The following is an 18,050-nucleotide window of genomic DNA, read 5'->3' on the forward strand; positions in this document are numbered from 1 at the left end:
TCCTTTTTGTTTGTTTGTTTTAATTTTGAGGCAGCTCTAACTAAATTTCTTAGATGGGCCTCAAACTTGAGATCTTCCTGCCTCAGACTCCTTAGTTACTGAGATTACAGGCTTGCATCCTTACTCCAAGCATTCTTTATGATTTCAAGGAAGCCATTGAACTGATCTTTTATCATCTTTAGGAGTAGCTGTCACAGAAAAGATGAGTGAGCCAAGTTAAGTGGAAAAATTGAGAAATGAAGAAGAGTGATCTGGAAAATTGTACTTTCCCAAAGGAAAGACTTTAAGAATTCCAAAGCTCAAAGGATTAGTGGTCCTTACTACTGTGGGCTACATTCTATTTTAAAGGTACCTGTTATCAGTAGTAAATAATGAATGTAGTAGTAACTTGAGAACAAGGAAAACCTACTGAAGCTGTGTCATTTTGAATACCTATTAAAGAGTTCGTAGAGGAAGCAAGTCTGAGAGACTCACTGCAGGGTGTAATTATACACTTTAAAAGCAGGATTCATCCATGATCTTAAAGCACATAACCAACCTTAATTATTTTTATAACACCTCCATGAGACCATTATTCCTTGCAGACAGATGAAGACACAAAGGTCACCAGGAACCTTCAATCACTATGAATCACCTTCTTGGTTGCTCCTATTCCCAATTTGTCATTTGAATTAAATTTATTTTTTTGTACCTGGGATTGAACTCAGGAACATTCAACCACTGAGCTATATTCCCAGTGCAATTTTGTATTTTATTTAGAGACAGGGTCTCATTGAGTTGGTTGGTGCCTTGCTAAATTGCTGAGGCTGGCTTTGAACTCGTGATTCTCCTGCCTCAGCCTCCCAAGCTGCTGGGATTACAGGCACTTAAACAGTGCTTTTGAGTGAATTTTGGCTTCAGATTTTTCATTTGTTTGGAAAAAAGGAAGGCTTAATGCATTTTAAGGTGGAATGCTGTTTGAAGAGCTGTTTACTCAATGGAATGTGTATGGAAACATTAAAATATTGAAGATTCATGCCAGAACAAACATGTAGGTCTATAGGGAAGTAGTCTAAGTGGGTCTTTTTGTCCTCCATCATTAAAGTTGCATAGAAAACAAAATAAAGTAACAGCAAATATATCAGATACTACTGCTTTAGGATCTGGAACAACCTCAGATCCTTTAGTTTTAGTAGTACTACTTCATGAAATTTATTCTGGTTATTGGGCCACACCTTCAATGTTCCTATTGTGATATACTCTTTGTCATCTAATCTAGCTCTGCCACAGCAGAGAATTCTCTGAAGAAAGGTCTGAGGAGTTCCTGGAGAGAAGGGATGCTCCACTCAGGAACCCTGGGGTTCTTGGCATTTGTGATGGAAAAGAATTTCAGCACATACCAACTAGAGACATAGAAGTTTATTTAGGAAAGCAGAGACACATTCAAGGGCAAATGCGGGCTATCTCCAGAGGGAGAAACAACAACCTTTTGGTGTGGGGTGTTAATATTTATAGTGGGATGGTTGCTAGGGGCTACACTAAAGGTGGAGTCAGTGTGGAGTTAAACGATTTTGTTCCAGTTTCTCCAGCACTTGCACATTGCTCTTGTGTTACTTTAAACAAACAAGGGCAAAGGTCAAGGGTACAGGCCAAGGGTACTGACTGGATCATTTAGGAGTTAAGAATTGTTCATAGGCATTTCCTGCTTTTCAGTGGTTCCTGGGCATTTCCTTTGAGATTGAGTGTGTTTTTCTTTATCCCCAAATTCCTGTCTCAGCACTGTATAACATCTTTACATTCTTTTCCTTTTCCTTTTTTTTTTTTTTTTGGAGGGGGGCACTGTGATGGGGATCTTTCCCAGGGCCTTAAACCAGGGCCTTGTTCATGCTAAGCAAGCAGTATACCACTGAATTACACCTCCAGCCCCCCTAAGTCTTATTTTCTGATTCATACCTCCCAGAATTTCTAAGTTCCCAGCAAGTACTTAATATACCACTTGACTTAATGGGATAAAGAGAGTAACAATGGTAGAGACTGACAATGAAATGAAACAAGGTTTCATTAAACAAGGTGGCTTAATTTGAATACATATTTCAAATAAAAAGGAATCTATGTAAGACCCATACAGTTCATCCAGCCCCAGCAAAGACTTAGAACAGAAGATGGTTGCCTGGTAAATGAATATTCTTTTCCTTATCCCCCAACATACCTCACAAAACTTGGTTGAGAAAAACTGACTAGTTTCCTGCTCAGAAATTCAAAACCCATTGTAAGAGCTTGAATTTCTCTAATCGGGGAGGGGAAAGAGAGACCAAATTTATCCGAAATATGAAACCAACGAGAACAAGTGCACATACAGAGTTCTCAGGGATTCTCAATAAATACCTTCAGACCTCTCATCCAAAACATCCATTTTTAAATTTTTTTATTCTAATTTGTTATATATGACAGCAGAATTTATTACAATTCATATTATACATATAGAGCACTACAGGGACACAGTCACATCAATGTTTACAGTAGCACAATTCACAATAGCTAAACTATGGAACCAACCTAGATGCCCTTCAGTAGATGAATGGATGAAGTAAATGTGGTGTGTGTGTGTATATATATATATATATATATATATATATATATATATATATATATATATATACACATACATACAGTGGAATATTACTCAGCATTAAAAGAGAATAAAATCATGGCATTTACAGGTAAATGGATGAAGTTGGAGAATATAATGCTAAGTGAAGGTAGCCAATCCCAAAAAACCAACTGCCAAATGTTTTCTCTGACTTAAGGATGCTGATTCATAATGTGGTTGGGGAGGGCATGAGAGGATTAGATGAACACTAGATAGGGCAAAGGTGAGGGAGAGGAAGGAAGGGGGCAAGGGGATAGAAAAGACAGTGGGATGAGATGGACATCATTACCCTAAGTACACGTATGAAGACACGAATGGTGTGACTTTGTATACAACCAGAGATGAAAAACATCCATTTTTAAAGACTTGGTATGGTGGCACATGCCCAGGGGCTGGGGATTATAGCTCAATAGTAGAGCAACCCTGATTTCAATTCCCAGTACTGGGGCGGGGGTGGGGGTTTGTAGAAAATCAGTATTGATCCAAATTGTATTGCAGAAGGACAACAAATTCTCAGCCAGCCTGGGCAACATAAGTAAACAAACAAACAAAACAAAATATCTTCCCTTTTTAGTTCTTCAGACATTCCAGACATTGATTCAAAGCTCTGCATTATTTCTCTTCAGGCCCTGAAGTCTCTACCTCCTCCAGAAAACTATCCCCAAGATCCTCCTTCAGTTTAAATTAGATTAGTTCCTATTGCTCTTCAATGCTCTATGACAAATGGTCTAGCACAAAGCCTTCTGGCACTCAGTAGATGTTTAATGTTTGTTCAAAAATAAATGAAGCCTGGCAGGGCATGGTGGTACACACCTATAATCCCAGCAACCTGGTAGGCTGAGGCAGGAGGATAGCAAATTTGAGGATAATCTCAGCAATTTAGTGTGGCCCTAAGCAATTTGGTGAGGCCCTGTGTCAAAATAAAAAGTAAAAAGTGCTTGGATATTGGGCTGGGGATGTGGCTCAAGCGGTAGCGCGCTCGCCTGGCATGCGTGCAGCCTGGGTTCAATCCTCAGCACCACATACCAACAAAGATGTTGTGTCCACCAAAAACTAAAATTCTCTCTCTCTCTCTCTCTCTCTCTCTCTCTCTCTCTCTCTCTCTCTCTCTCTCTCTCAAAAAAGTGCTTGTGCTTGGATATATCTCAGTGGTAAAAGTACCTCTGGGTTCAATCCCCAGCACCAAAGATAGATAGATGATAGATAGATAGATAGATAGATAGATAGATAGATAGATAGATAGATAGAGCTGGCTGCAGCGGCACATGCTGGTAATTCCAACTACTGGGAACACTGAAACAGAGGCATCACCAGTTCAAGACCAGCCTTAGCAATTTAGCGAGATCCCGTCTCAAAATAAAACAACAAAAATGATGGTGGATGTGGCTCAGTGTTAAGCACCCTGGGTTAAAATCCCTGGTGTCAAAAAACAAAACAAAAAAACACTGTCTCAAAATTAAAAAAAAAGGTAGGGGGTGCTGTGGATTATAGCTCAATAGTAGAGCAACCCTGAGTTCAATTCCCAGTACTGGGGGGAGGGGGAGGAGTTTGTAGAAAATCAGTATTGATCCAAATTGTATCATATTTATCAGTGCACAGCTGTTAGATACAGAAGTTTTCCCAGTGTTTATTCATTTGCTCATTCATTCCTTCACTCATATTATCAATGTACTGAACAAAAATTAACCCAGTCTGCGATCAGACTAGATAGTTTTCCAGTCATTGGGAACATAGTGACTAGGGAATCATGGTTCCTGACAAGATTGGCCTTGACAATGTAGTGGAAAGTGTTCGTTCCCGTTTTCAATTTTTTTTTTCCCCTGCAGGGGCTGGAACCTAGGGCCTTGAGCATGCTAGATGAGTACTTTATTACTGACCTACACCCCAGCCCTCATTTCCAAATTATTTTTTTTGTATTAGGAATTGAATCCAGGGATGCCTGTACACTGAGCTACATCCTCCCCACCTCCTTTTTAAAAGTTTGAGGCAGGGCCTCCCTAAGTTGCTGAGGTTGGCCTTAAACTTGGCAATGTTCTTGCCTTAGCCTCCCAAGTTATAGGCATGTACCATGGTGCCTGACCCCATTTCCAAATTCTTTAGATCATAAATGTAGTTATAAATTTTGTTTCTTTGAGAATTACTTTGTGCAGTTCTAGTAAGTTAGGTTAAGAAACACATTAACCTACTTATAATTTATAATTTGGTTTTGTGGTTTGTTATCATCTGGTCAACCAGATATTACCATCTAAAAAAGAGCCTGGATTTAGATGTATATATGTCAGACAGTGAGGCAGCCAATTTAGCTAACTCACGCCAAAAATTAGCTAGAAACAGCTTCACTGCCTATAAGAATAGCTTGACTGGTGATTCACCATATGATTTAGGTGAGTCAGATAACCTCTATGTCTGGGGTTCCTCAGCTGTAAATTACAGGATGGTAGGAAAATAATGAATGAGAGACACAATGGCATAGTGCAAGATTAACCAAACTTGTGAGGGTTCTTGTCATGGCTTTGCTTGCACTTATCTGTATGACCTTGGGCAAATCATGTAACTTTTCTGTGACTGTTTCATTATCCGCAGAATTATAATAAACTGCCCATGTTCAGAGGGATGTTTTGAAATAATAGACTAGTTAAAGGGCTTTGAAAACTAGTTTCAGAGATGTTGTTAAGTTGGCAACACTATCTTGTAACAAGAGATCCTTTGGAAATACAAATTATGATCTCTGCTTCATATATACTTTTTCATCTTGTAAAATTTATTTATTTGTTTGTGTATTTATTTATAGTACTGGGGATGAAACCCAGGGCCTTGCATATGTTAGACAAGTGCTTTACCATTGAGCTATGCCCCCAGTCCCTGTTCATATATTCTTATTTTCACATGTTAAAAAACAGTTGTCTTGACTGCCCAAGTAAATCTATTTGAGAGTCACTTGTTTCTCTCTCTCTTTCTCTCTCTCTTTTTAGCAGTGATGGCAATGGAACCTAGGGCTTTACTCATGTTCAGCAAGTTCCCTACTATTGAGCTACACTCCCAGCCCCTATTTCAGGGCAACTTGAATGGTAAGGTCTAAGAATACCATTTCCACCACTATACACAGCAATAATTTCTCCAGTTCTCCCCAGGGTATTACCCATATACTTCTGATTTAGACAAAGAGCAAAAATGTAGAATGGAAGGCAAAGAGATAATATATGTGAAGGATTTTCAAAGTTATAGAAATGACCAAGAAACTGTACAAATGAATTTCATCACCCTACATGCCTGATTAATCACACACTGGTCCACATGTTTTATTTGGTGTTCAACTAACCTGTAATTATTCCAATAAATCCTAATTAGAGGCATGATTCCTCAGGCTTACATAGAGGGTTTATACATTTTGAATCCTTTCATGTACATTTTCTCATATCATCCCCATAATAATCCTCTAAGGTAGGTAGAACAGAAGTTATTATTCCCATATAGTAATATTTTTGTTATGCTTTATTGCATATAACTGAGCAAACATTGATTTATAACATAGGTCTTTTCACCTAATTCTTTTTTTAATTTTTATTTTAGTTGTAGATGGACAAAATATCTTTATTTAATTTATTTACTTGTATATGATGCTGAGAATCAAACCTAGTGTCTCACACATGATAGGCAAGCACTCTACTGCTGAGCCAGCCATTTTTGACCTAGTTCTTATAGATCACATTAAATATAGCATATCTGAAAAGTTTACAACAGCAAACTAAGAAAGGAATAAGGGCAGCACAGAGTACATTCATTTTAGTAATCAAAAACACACAAAAAAATCTAGTTGAAGGAAAAACAGGTTTTTCCAGATGAGTTAGGTCACTCTCTTTACTTAATGATTAACACAGTTCTTTGTTAAATTTCTACTAAGAAATCCATGTATGACGTTTGTTTAATGAAAAATAAAATGGTTTTAGCAAGTTTTTCTCTACTTCAGATTAATTTTATGGGGGTATTTGCAGTCTTTTGTTTTGAGTACTAATTCCTCTGAAACATCAGTTATGTGCTCATGAACATACTCATGTTCTTTTTTTTTCCCCTTCAATACAATTGCCAGTAATCTGGCAGAAGCAGAGCCTAATCTCTGCCAAACAAAATTCCAATATTTAATGAGAAAATACATTTTTGATGCCTTAGCCAAAAAATGCAAAGCCCTTATATAAGCTAATGGAATTAAAAAGAAATCCCTAGTACCTAGTACCTAGTAACAGAATAAAGATAAACACACACACACAAAGAAAAAATGACTATCAAAATAAAAGTTAACCTAACAAATGGATATCTGTCATTTTGCATGTAAAATATATCTTTGGGGGACTGGGGATACAATTCAGTGGTTGAGCACTTGCCTAAAATGTGTAAGTCTGAGGGTAACATCACCAGCACTGCCAAAAAGAATCTATTGAAATAATAATTTAGATTTTGAAGAAAGATCAGTTTCAATATATAATATCTTGATTAATTATATCCTAGTCTTTCTTTGCAAATTTAAATTCTTCTGGGAAATTAAGAGAGAAAAATAACAATTGAAGTTTGATTTCTCCTGGGCTTTTGTTTGTTTGTTGGCAGTGCTGGGAATCGAATCCCAAGGCCTCTTGTATGCTACATGAGTATCTACCACTAAGCTACAACTCAGCCCTGGTTTCTATTCCTTACTAGTTTTTAACCAGTATCCTTCCAATATCTATTCATGAGCTTCAAATCAACAAGTATAGGCCCCATGCAAAAGAGTTCTTATGCTATTGTCATAAATTATGGTACATATAGAATCTTGAAAAATCTCAAATTAACTGGAATAAGACTTAAATTTGAAGCAGACCAAATCTATACAAATGCCTAGGTTATACACATATTTGTTATAAATAAATCAGTGATTTGGGGGAAGACAAAAGTGAGGACACTGTTATCCAGCCTCACCTCTCTCAAGATTTTTATTTTGGTCACATTAGGGACCAATATAGACCTGCAAGTGTGGATTTATACAACTCTAGTGGCCTACGACCTTCACCCTGCTATATTTCATCCTTTTGTGTTATAGATTACTTTAAAATTTTCAGAACTAAAAAGTACAGAACTGTTAATTATTATGAATTAGAGAGGCTGACTCCAATTCTGAAATTGTCTCATTCCAAATTAAAGTCTCACATTTCACCAAAGCTTTGGCTCTCTCAAGAAGTGCAGATCTGTTCTGTACAATCTCAACTGGTTGCTGTTGTACTAGCACTTAAGAGGGAGCCTTCAAATACTTAACTCTTTCACTGCTTGACTGGAGGATAGTTTAATGGCAATGAGCAAGATGAGACTATTCTGAACTCAGCAATGCTAGGGTTGAAGAAATATTCATTACAAAGTTCAAAATGTACTGTGTATCCAAAACTTTTTCGAGAAGTAATATCAGAAAGGACTTATATGATTTTTATTTATTTATTTTTAGTGGTGCTAGGATCCAGCTTAGGGCCTTGTGTGTGCTAGGCAGGTTGTTGCATTTTTATACCCCATGGTTTGGTAACATGAGAAAAATACAGTACTGGTTCAGCAACGAGTTATAGGGAAAAGTAAAAAAGATGAGGATATATTCATTCCCTGAGAATGAAATCAAATTGATTTGACTTACAAACTGCAACCATTTAGTTCTTTCTGGATTCAGACCCCATATAATATTCTAGTGCTTTCAAGCTTGTTATTTCAGTGCTGGAGATCCAACCCAGGGACTTTCACATCCTAGTGCAGGCAAGTGCTCTACCACTGAGCTACAACATCAGGCAAAGTAATTTTTATGGCACTATTAAATTTGGGTGTTTCATTTCCCTTAATCTTCATATAAGGGGGAAAGGGGAAATAAATTTGATTGGGGGATACTGGAGATTGAACCCAGTGATGCTTTTTATTTATTTTTGTGGCACTGAAAATTAAACCTTGGGTCTCCCGCATGATAGGCAACTGCTCTATCACTGATCTATATCCCCAGACCACCCTTTTTATTTTTAAACAGTGTCTTGCTAGGTTGCTAAGGGTCTTGCTAAATTGCTGAGGCTGGCCTGGAATCCTACTTCCTCAGCCTCCCTAGTCACTGGAATTATAGGCATGCACTACCATGCCCACCTTAAAGTTGATTTTGATGGTTTAAATGTCTATTAAAATTCAGCAATAATAGTTGTGAGTGGTGAGTCAAGTCAGGGTCAGTGGTGCATGCCTGTAATCTCAATGATTCAGGAGGCTGAGGTAGGAGGATCAGAAGTTTGAGGCCATCCTCACCACCTTAGCAAGGTCCTAAGCAATTTATCAAGACCCTGTCTCAAATTTTTTAAAAAAATAAAAAGCGCTGGGGATGTAGCTCAGTGGTAAAAGCATCTCTGGGCTCAATCCCCAGTACCACACACACACACACACACACACACACACACACACAGTGAGTTAAAATTGACACATTTACGTGAAATTTTTTCTTTTCTGTTAGAGATAGTTAAAGAGGTAATTATATGAGAAATGAATGGATACTTTAGCATATTCAGGGGTTGGGGGAAGCCTAGATGAAACAAGGCTAACAAAATGTTGATAATTATTGAAGTTGACAGATGAGTACCATAGGTTCATTTTACTTTCTACTTTTGTATAAGTTTGAAAATATCTGTCATAGCTTTGAAAATTCACATCTTCTGCCAGGCATGATGGCTCATGCCTGTAATCTCAGTAACTAGGAAAGCTGAGACACGAGGATCATGAATTTGAGGCCAGCATCAGCAATTTAGCAAGACCGTGTCTCGGAAATTAATTAATTAATTAAAAAGGCTGGAGATGTAGCTCATTGTAGAGTGTCCCTGGGTTCAATCTCCAGTACCGGGGAAAAAAAGGAAAAAGAAAATTTGTATCTTCAATATTAACTGAAAATGTGTCCAGTAACAGTGACTAGAAGCTAAGGTGGGAGGATTACAAGTTTGAAATCTGCCTGGGCAACTTAGTGAGAACTATCTCAAAAATAAAAATGCCTGGGGATGTAGTTCAGAGGTAGAGCACTTCTGGGTTTGATCCCCCAGCACCCGCTTCCTCCCCAAAAGAGAAAGAAATGTAGCTGATGTGTAAGAAAAAAATTGCACTCAACAAAGTTCTGGTTTATCTCAGATACAGTGATAGCACTGTCAAAGATTAGATAACCAATCCCTACATAGATGAAGCCTGAAATATACCTCTTAATTTAGGAACCTCCATTGTGGGCAGGAAGGGATAGAGGAATAGCCACTTGAAATATCTACTTCTAAATTTCTCTCTGCCAAAGGATCCTTTATTCCCTTGCTCTTTATCCCATCCAATTGCTCCCAGCTTCTGAAACTCTCAGGGCATATACTTCTTCAAACTCACAAAAAATCCTTCTTTGCTCAATGCTTCAAAAGAGTAATTATTTTTTAGGTTCATTGCTATTTACTTTGTTGGAGCTTTGTTATAGTGACTATCCTACCTCTTGCAATAACCAGACTAATCTTTGTATGGAGAGGGGTGCTAAATATTGCTCTTATTTTTAAAGATCTTTTTTTGGTGCTGGGGATTGAACCTAGTGCCTCACACATGCCAGGTGTACATTCTACCAATAAGCTACACTCTAGCACCCACTTTAGCAAAGGTGAGAGGGCCATTTTCTTTTCTTTCTTTCTTCTTTTTTTTGTAGTACCAGGGATTGAACCTAGGGGTGATTTACCACTGAGCCACACTCCCAGCCATTTTTATGTTTTATTTTGAGACAGGGTCTTGCTAAATTGCTTAGGATCTCGATAAGTTGCTAAGACTGGCTTTGAACTCGTGATCCTCCTGCCTCAGCCTCATGGCGTGAGCCACCATGCCCAGCTTATTTTATTTTTCTAAGACAGTACAACAAATGCAAAGTAATATCATTTTAAAGAATAGTACTTTATTGAATAAGTTTTATTCACAGAAAAATAAGCTTTAATCTACAACAAATGCCAGATTATACAGCAAAAAGCAATTTTCTTAGTTTTCCATACTGACGGAAAGGTTCCTACTAAGTGAAAAAAAAAGCCATAAAATTATATTCACAAATATAGTACTCTGTCTCAAAACATTTCACATGATTATTCACAATACTAATACAATATGAATCAGTCATTCTTGAGGTTAAGTATAACAGTAATAAAAATGCGGAATCTAACAGAAATTATATCAAAGCCTTTGTTACATCAAATCAAAAATGCAAATTTGTTACTAAGGACAGACAAAATGGCAAAATATACTTGTACATTAATTTTAAATGTTACATTAACGATACATAATAAACGTAGTAAATGCCAAAAATCTGTATGCATATCTGCAAACGTCAGGCTTCAAAATACAATTTTACCACCCAAACATTAATGTAGTATTGTCTAATTTGAAGACATATATATTTAAGATTGTCTTATGTATCAGTTATAAAGTGTCAATTAACATTTAGTGAAAAATAGGGCATAGCAGAAAGAATAGTTTGAAAAATAAACATTTGAGACCTCCCATCCCAGGACAAGTAGCTTTGGTGAATTTTCTCACCTTCAAACTATATCCCAGTCAGGGCTCTGCCACTGATTAACTATGTAGCTTTGAACAAATTACCTCTCCTCTGAGTCTCAGTTGCTTCACCTGCAAAGTGAGGGGGACCTCTCTAAAATCACTTCCAACCCTGACATTATGAATTTATTATACCAAGAAAGAAATCTACATTGTGTTAAGTGTATAAGGTTCAAATTGAAATGGATTATTAGGGTGAGAATAAGTCAATTGTTTCTACTAGGAAAGCTCAACTGAACTTAATATTTTTTTTCAAAATATGTTAAAATAATTTAGATATTTAAAGGGCTTGACCTATTATTTCAGTTTACATCTACATTATGAGAAACAAAAAAAAAGGACAAGAAACAGTTACTGAAAGAGTTACCATGTAAGTTTTTTTCTAAGTTTTAGTTCAAATATCTTATTCAGGGCAAACCTGCAGAGGGGTAAAAGGGTGTTAGGACAGGAATTAATGTAGCAGATGCTTTTACAGATATGGTCTCCTTGAACTCTCATGACCTTAGAAGATAGTTATTATTCTCATTTTATAGATGAAGAAATGGCTACCTTTAAAAAAAAAAAAGACCAATTTGACTAAAAAGAGCTATATCTACCAAACAATTCCTTCCCATTCAAATGGCAAGGACACAATTTATCCAATTTATTCCACCCTCATTCTACCCCCTTCTCATTTGACATGTAAGAAATCAGAAATAAAACCATAATTTGGATCTAAAGGGAACAATGTATACAACTAATGCTGGGGTGGTATAGTTTCCTTTTAGAGGGTTCAAAACACATATTTTATTCACTAAAATGGAAACAGAAAAAAAAACTACTAAAATTTAAATAACAACAAAAACAACAAAATATATCAAAATACACATGGCCAAATAATATCATATACACTCACTACACTCACCCCACCCAATCTCAGTCCCTAACCAAAGGGAGGGTAAAAAAAAACAAATCTAGCAGGAAAGGCAATATAAAGCCACTAATTAATAAACTGGAATTTATTTTACAAATGTTAAACTCATTTCTTAGAAATTAAGCCAAGTTTTTGATCAGCACACTAAATTATTACAAATGAAGATGCCTATTTATTACAAATAACTTCAACCTTCACATGACTAAAATGTAGTAAAATAGGTGGTGACTTGAAAAATCTCAGAGTATATGTTGCACAGAAAACAAACATCTACATGTAGATACTGAGAATTCTGTGTGTGTGTGTGTGTGTGTGTGTCAGGGGGGATATTTAGATCTGGTTGTATTTTTGACCTTGCAAATTTTTGTACAATTAGATGGAAAGGATCCAGTGCTTTTTTGTGATGCGGATAGAGACAAACTCTGGTAAGTCTCCAAAAATTTGATTAGAAGCTGGAGTGCTGAGTGATTTTAAGAACCTGAAGGAACAGCATTTCTAAACAATTCTTAAAATAAACTTGTTAGCCACCTCAGCTTCATGCATTAAATTTCACAACTCATGGAGAGAGAGGGAAAAAAAAAAGAGGTCTTGCTTAACTCTAAACACAAATTTTAAAAGCAGAGTTATAATGAACTGAGGCTCCTAGAACAGGAAAAGCCTTATGTTAAAACAATTTAGTCCTTGGCTAACATCTAGATTGAGCTACCTACATGACTTGGAGCTTAAGTGTCCTGGAAAACATGTTTTAAAAACTTTAACACTTTTCTCCCCTGTTGAATGCCTTAAAAATGTACATTTAAATTCAAAGCTTAGACTATACAGATATAATTTAACTTAATGACTATATCATCAAACCTAAGTAGAAGATAGTACAAAGGAGAATAACTGAGAATTTATATAATAAAACAGAAATAGGGCAGTCATTACTTAATTTTTAAAGTTCTTATTTTAATTTTCAATGCTTTAAATGAATATCACTTAACATAGTAGTGAACAGAGGTTTGGAGACTATAACAATACTTTCTCTTAGAAAATACAATGAAAATATATATCTTTAATAGTTTTACTCTCAAACTAATCTCTGCAGTAAAATGCCTCACTTGCCTCTATAATAGGTCTGTCATGATCATCTTATAATGTAAATCCTGGGTGTTCTTTGAAGATTTTTAAAACTTTCATTTTTCACCTGTACTGACTCTTATTCAAGTTCTTAAAAATATTTTTAAACAACTATTCTTCTCTTGTCAGTATTTTATAATTTCCAAGAGTTAGAATTTCAAGAACATTTTTTAAGAAGAAACATTTACTACTATTACTAGTCAAGAAAACAAAAAAAATTAGGTAAAGACTAACATTTTGTCCTATATACATCTTAATCATCCTAACAGTAAAAACTCACATGAAACTTTAAGATACAAGATGATATGGAAACCTCAACATGGAAAGCTGTCACTATAACTACAAGCAGTGTACAAACATGCTTCTACTTTTACCTACAAAAGCTGACAGATGTTTAAAATACTGGGTTAACAAAGAATCTTTTAGTAAAGTGACTTAGGCAGGCTTAAACTAGCAAGGATTAAGGATGAATCCTTACTAATTAATTGGAAGATCTGAGACATATTTTATATTTCATTTTACAAAATCAGAAATATTTATTTTGAAACAAGATAAGAAGACATGGTCTGCCTGTCAGAAAACTACCACTCAGAAATATTTTTCATCCACAAGGCAGGTAAAACATAAAAACATTTAAATTTCACATTGGCACCAAAATGGTTAACTGCTCCGCCTTCTTGGATTAGAAAAACTAAAGCTGAGTGATAAGTAGTTTTGCAGGCGTTTGAACATGCCTAAGCCTTTAAATCAGTAAAATACTTTCTAAAAATTCTGATTACAAAAGTAATATACTTATAAAAATTAAAACAGAACAAAATGAAAAAAAATAGAAAGTGAAGGGCCCCTAAAAACCCCTTTCGGACCCAACCCCCCACCCCTCAAGAAAAAAACACATTTAACAGTTTGGTACATCTTTCCAAATCTTTTGTTCTGTACAGATACAAAATATGCACACCTTGATTTGGCTCAGACTATACATTGTGTTTTGCCATGTGCATTTTATACTTAATATATCTTTGACATCTTTCCATGTCAGTACATGTTGGTTAGATGGTATTCTGTTATTAAACAACCTTTTAGAAATGGCAAAACACTTTTTAAAAAAATCATTCACACAAATGTTATAATTTTAAAAGAAAATGGACAGAATCCTAAAACACAAAGACAAACATCTAAATATAATCTCTATCTTTCCACCAGTGTGGAACAGCTCATTCCTTTTTCACACAAAACAAATTATGTGATTGGGGAGATTAACTCTAATCTCCACATTTATACAGAATGCTCCATTTGTTAAGCCTATCTGAAAAGAATGAAAAATTTGGATGATTAATTCACTTACACTTAGAAACTAAGTCAGTGTACTACAAATATACATTGTGATAAGTTTTAATATAATGCTCCTTAGTCTAGGGTTTCAATTGAATAACAATTTAAAAAAACTAAACAAATCATACAGCTAATAACCTGAAAGATCCAGATATTCAAAGTTTAGGTTGCCAACTAAAACACTGCTGTTAACATTTTTTTCTTACTTGGTAAGCAGATGCTAATGGAATTCAATGCTGATTACTTAAAGTTCCTTCACATCACATATTCAATCAGGGTAATAAGAAGAACATAACATGCCCACTTCGGAGTTAGATTAAGACATAAAAATCTTTTGCTTGAAAGTAATGACTGTGTAGCACATGGGACATTTGTCAACAGCTTCAGCACACTGTTTACAAGTGACCAGATGTCCGCAAGGAATAAAAACTACAGCAATATTTCTATCCATACAGATCTTGCAAAGCTTCTCCTCTTGCAGGCGCCTTAGCTGCTCTTCAGTACTAATCTCTGCACAAAGAGAAAATAAATATACAAATTTTAGACTTTCTTAGTTGTTTAAATTCAGTGAACATTTATTGAACCCCTACTGTGTTCTAGACACGCAAGTGCTGAGAGATATCAGGATGACTCACACACGGCATGTGTTCTTAAATAGCTTGCATGCTAGTGGGAGAGGATGTGAGATGAGCTATAGAGGTAAGCACAAAGTACAAAGTGATAAGTGCTATAATAAAGTTACGTACAAAGTGCTCTGGGACAAAATGAACAAGTTCTATTCAGGCTAGTTGGCAAAGGATTCATGGGAGGCGTTGGGGGGGGGGGGAGGAGAGCAGAGGAATGCCATTTATGCATGGGCAGCAATTTGCCATGCAGAAAAGAGTTAGGTAAAAGTAGCAGCATGTGAAAAAGCCATAGCATCCCAGAAAGGAATGGATTTGAGGGACACTTCTGCAGTGGGAATTCCAACTACTCCAGAGGTTGAGGCAGGAGGACCTCAAGTTTGAAGCCAGCCTAAGCCAGCCTTGGCAGTTTACTGAGATCCTGTCTCAAAATAAAATAAAAAAGGGTGAGGCATGGAAATCAGTCATAGAGTATCCCTAGGTTCGACCTCCAGTATGAGAAAAACACACAAAAAAAGAGGCATGAGTTTGGGATTTTCTGATATTTTTGAGGTGTTTATAGTACAAATAGAGTCAAAAACTTTGTGTGTGTGTGGTACTGGGGATTGAACCCAGGGGTACTAAACCACTGAGCCATATTCCTCAGCACTTTGATTTTTATTTTGAGACAGGGTTTCGCTAAGTTTCTTTGGGCCTTGCTAATTTGCTGAGGCTAGCATTAAACTTACAGTCTTCCTGCCTCAGCCTCCAGAGATGCTGGAATTATGGGCATGCACCACCATGCCCAGCAGAGAGTCAAATCTTGAAATCAGGGCCACACTGAGATCTGGGTGTCATCAGCATAAGTGAAGTACTTGCTTAATTTAGCTTTTCTCAAAATAGGTTTTGTGAAATGCTAACAAATATGCCACAAAAATGCATTTTGTGGTCATATGTAATTATAACAGCAGCAGCAGCAGTCAACAGTAATAGAGCATAAATACTATGCACTAGGCACTATTCCAAATGCATTACATATTTTAACTATCTTTTAATCACTGTATACAAATGGTTTCCAAATCTGACCTCAAATGAGAATTACTTGGGGCTTTTTTCTTTTTTGTGGTGCTGGAAATCAACCCAGGGCCTTGTGCATGCTAGACAAGTATTCTACCATTGAGCCACATACCCAGTCCCTGAGGCATTTTTGAAATTTATTTATTGATGGATTGATTGATTGATTGATTGTACTGAGGATTGAACTCAGGGGTACCTAACCACTGAGCCATACCCCTAATCCATTTTCTTTTTCATTATGACAGGGTCTTACTAAGTTGCTTAGGGCCTCACTAAATTGCTGAGGCTGACTTTGAACCCACAATCCTCTTGCCTCAACCTCCTGAGCTGCAGGGATTACAGGTGTGTGCCACTGTGCCCAGCCCCTGGGGCATTTTTAAATAACAGATTCCTGGGCTCCAATCACTGGATCTACAATTCTTGGGGTTAGGCAAAACGGCATTTGAGAACCACTGTCTTCAAGTGCAGTATAGTACAGAATAGTATATGACCCATCTTGGAAATATACAACACAATTCCTTATTTAAGGGAGCTTCTTTTTCATGACATCCCTTCTAACATCCTGTGAAACACTTTTGAAAACATGTTTGAAAACATATTAGTTAAATTTTATTCAACAAATACTTACTGAACACTTAATTAGCTTCTAGGCACTAGAGATACAATTAACAAATATACAGATTTCAGATCCCCCAAAGTTAATAGATCAGTCAGGAACACAGTAAACAGGAAATTACAATTTGCCATGATAACAAAGGTAATTACAATGTGTTATGAAGAGCACAGGAAGGGTGTGTGCGCATGTGCGTGTATGCATGCACGCATAAAGGAAAGCCTCCTGGAGGAAATTATACTTAATCTAGGTCCTAAAGGATTAGCAAGAGAAGGTCTTGGAGGCCAGGGGCAGTGGGAGAATGGTGTTCTGGGCAAGAGAAATGGCAGAAGCAAGCTCAAGGGCAGAATAGAACATGGCCTATACGCTCACAGGTAAAGCATAAGCAAGGAACCAGAGGAGAAAATAGCATCAGATGAGGCTACAGAAGGTTAGAAATAGCTTGATCATGAAAGCTTTGGCAATCCATGTAAAGGAATTTGGACTTGATCCTGAGGGCCTTGGGAACTGGTGAAGGGTTTTAAACTGGAGAAACATTTATGCTTCAGAGAGAAAGGATTTAATATCCTTTTTTGTTTGTTTGTTTGTTTTGGTGGGGAGTACTGGGGATTGAACCTAAGGTTGCTTTACCACTCAGCAACATACCCAGCCCTTTTCAATTTTTACTGCTAGGTTATTTTAGGGCTTTGCTAAAGTACTAAGGCTGGCCTTGAAGTTGTGATCCTCCTCCTTCAGCCTCCAAAGTCACTGCGATGATAGGCATGTGCCACCATACCTGGCTTAATATCCTTCTTAAAAAGCAACCTTTTGGGGGGCTAGGGTTGTGGCTCAGTGGTAAAGCGCTCACCTAGCACATGTGAGGCCCTGGGTTTAATCCTCAGCACCACATAAAAATAAATAAAAGTATTGACAACTACAACTAAAAAATAAATATTTTTTTTAAATTTTTTTTAAAGAGGAGAGAGAGAGAGAGAGAGAGAGAGAGAGAGAGAGAGAGAGAGAGAGAGAGAGAGAGAGAGAGAGAATTTTTAATATTTATTTTTTAGTTCTCGGCGGACACAACATCTTTGTTGGTATGTGGTGCTGAGGATCGAACCCGGGCCGCACGCATGCCAGGCGAGCACGCTACCGCTTGAGCCAAATCCCCAGCCCAATAAATATTTTTTAAAAAGCAACCTTTTGGGCATA

General features: G+C 36.7%; 1 protein-coding gene across 6 annotated transcripts in view; it reads right to left on the minus strand.

Annotated features, from left to right (window-relative positions):
* Positions 1 to 10,539: 10,539 nt before the first annotated feature.
* The window catches only part of Xiap (X-linked inhibitor of apoptosis), a 47,182-nt gene continuing 39,671 nt past the window's right edge, over positions 10,540 to 18,050 (minus strand). For all 6 annotated transcript variants that reach the window (XM_078034304.1, XM_005319340.5, XM_078034307.1 and 3 more), the window contains one exon: positions 10,540 to 15,080. In XM_078034304.1, the coding sequence (XP_077890430.1) occupies positions 14,887 to 15,080 (194 nt within the window). In that variant the 3' untranslated portion in view covers positions 10,540 to 14,886. The remainder of the gene's footprint in view (positions 15,081 to 18,050) is intronic.

This window comes from Ictidomys tridecemlineatus, chromosome X (genome assembly GCF_052094955.1).
Source record: "Ictidomys tridecemlineatus isolate mIctTri1 chromosome X, mIctTri1.hap1, whole genome shotgun sequence".
NCBI classification, from domain to species: Eukaryota; Metazoa; Chordata; class Mammalia; order Rodentia; family Sciuridae; genus Ictidomys; species Ictidomys tridecemlineatus.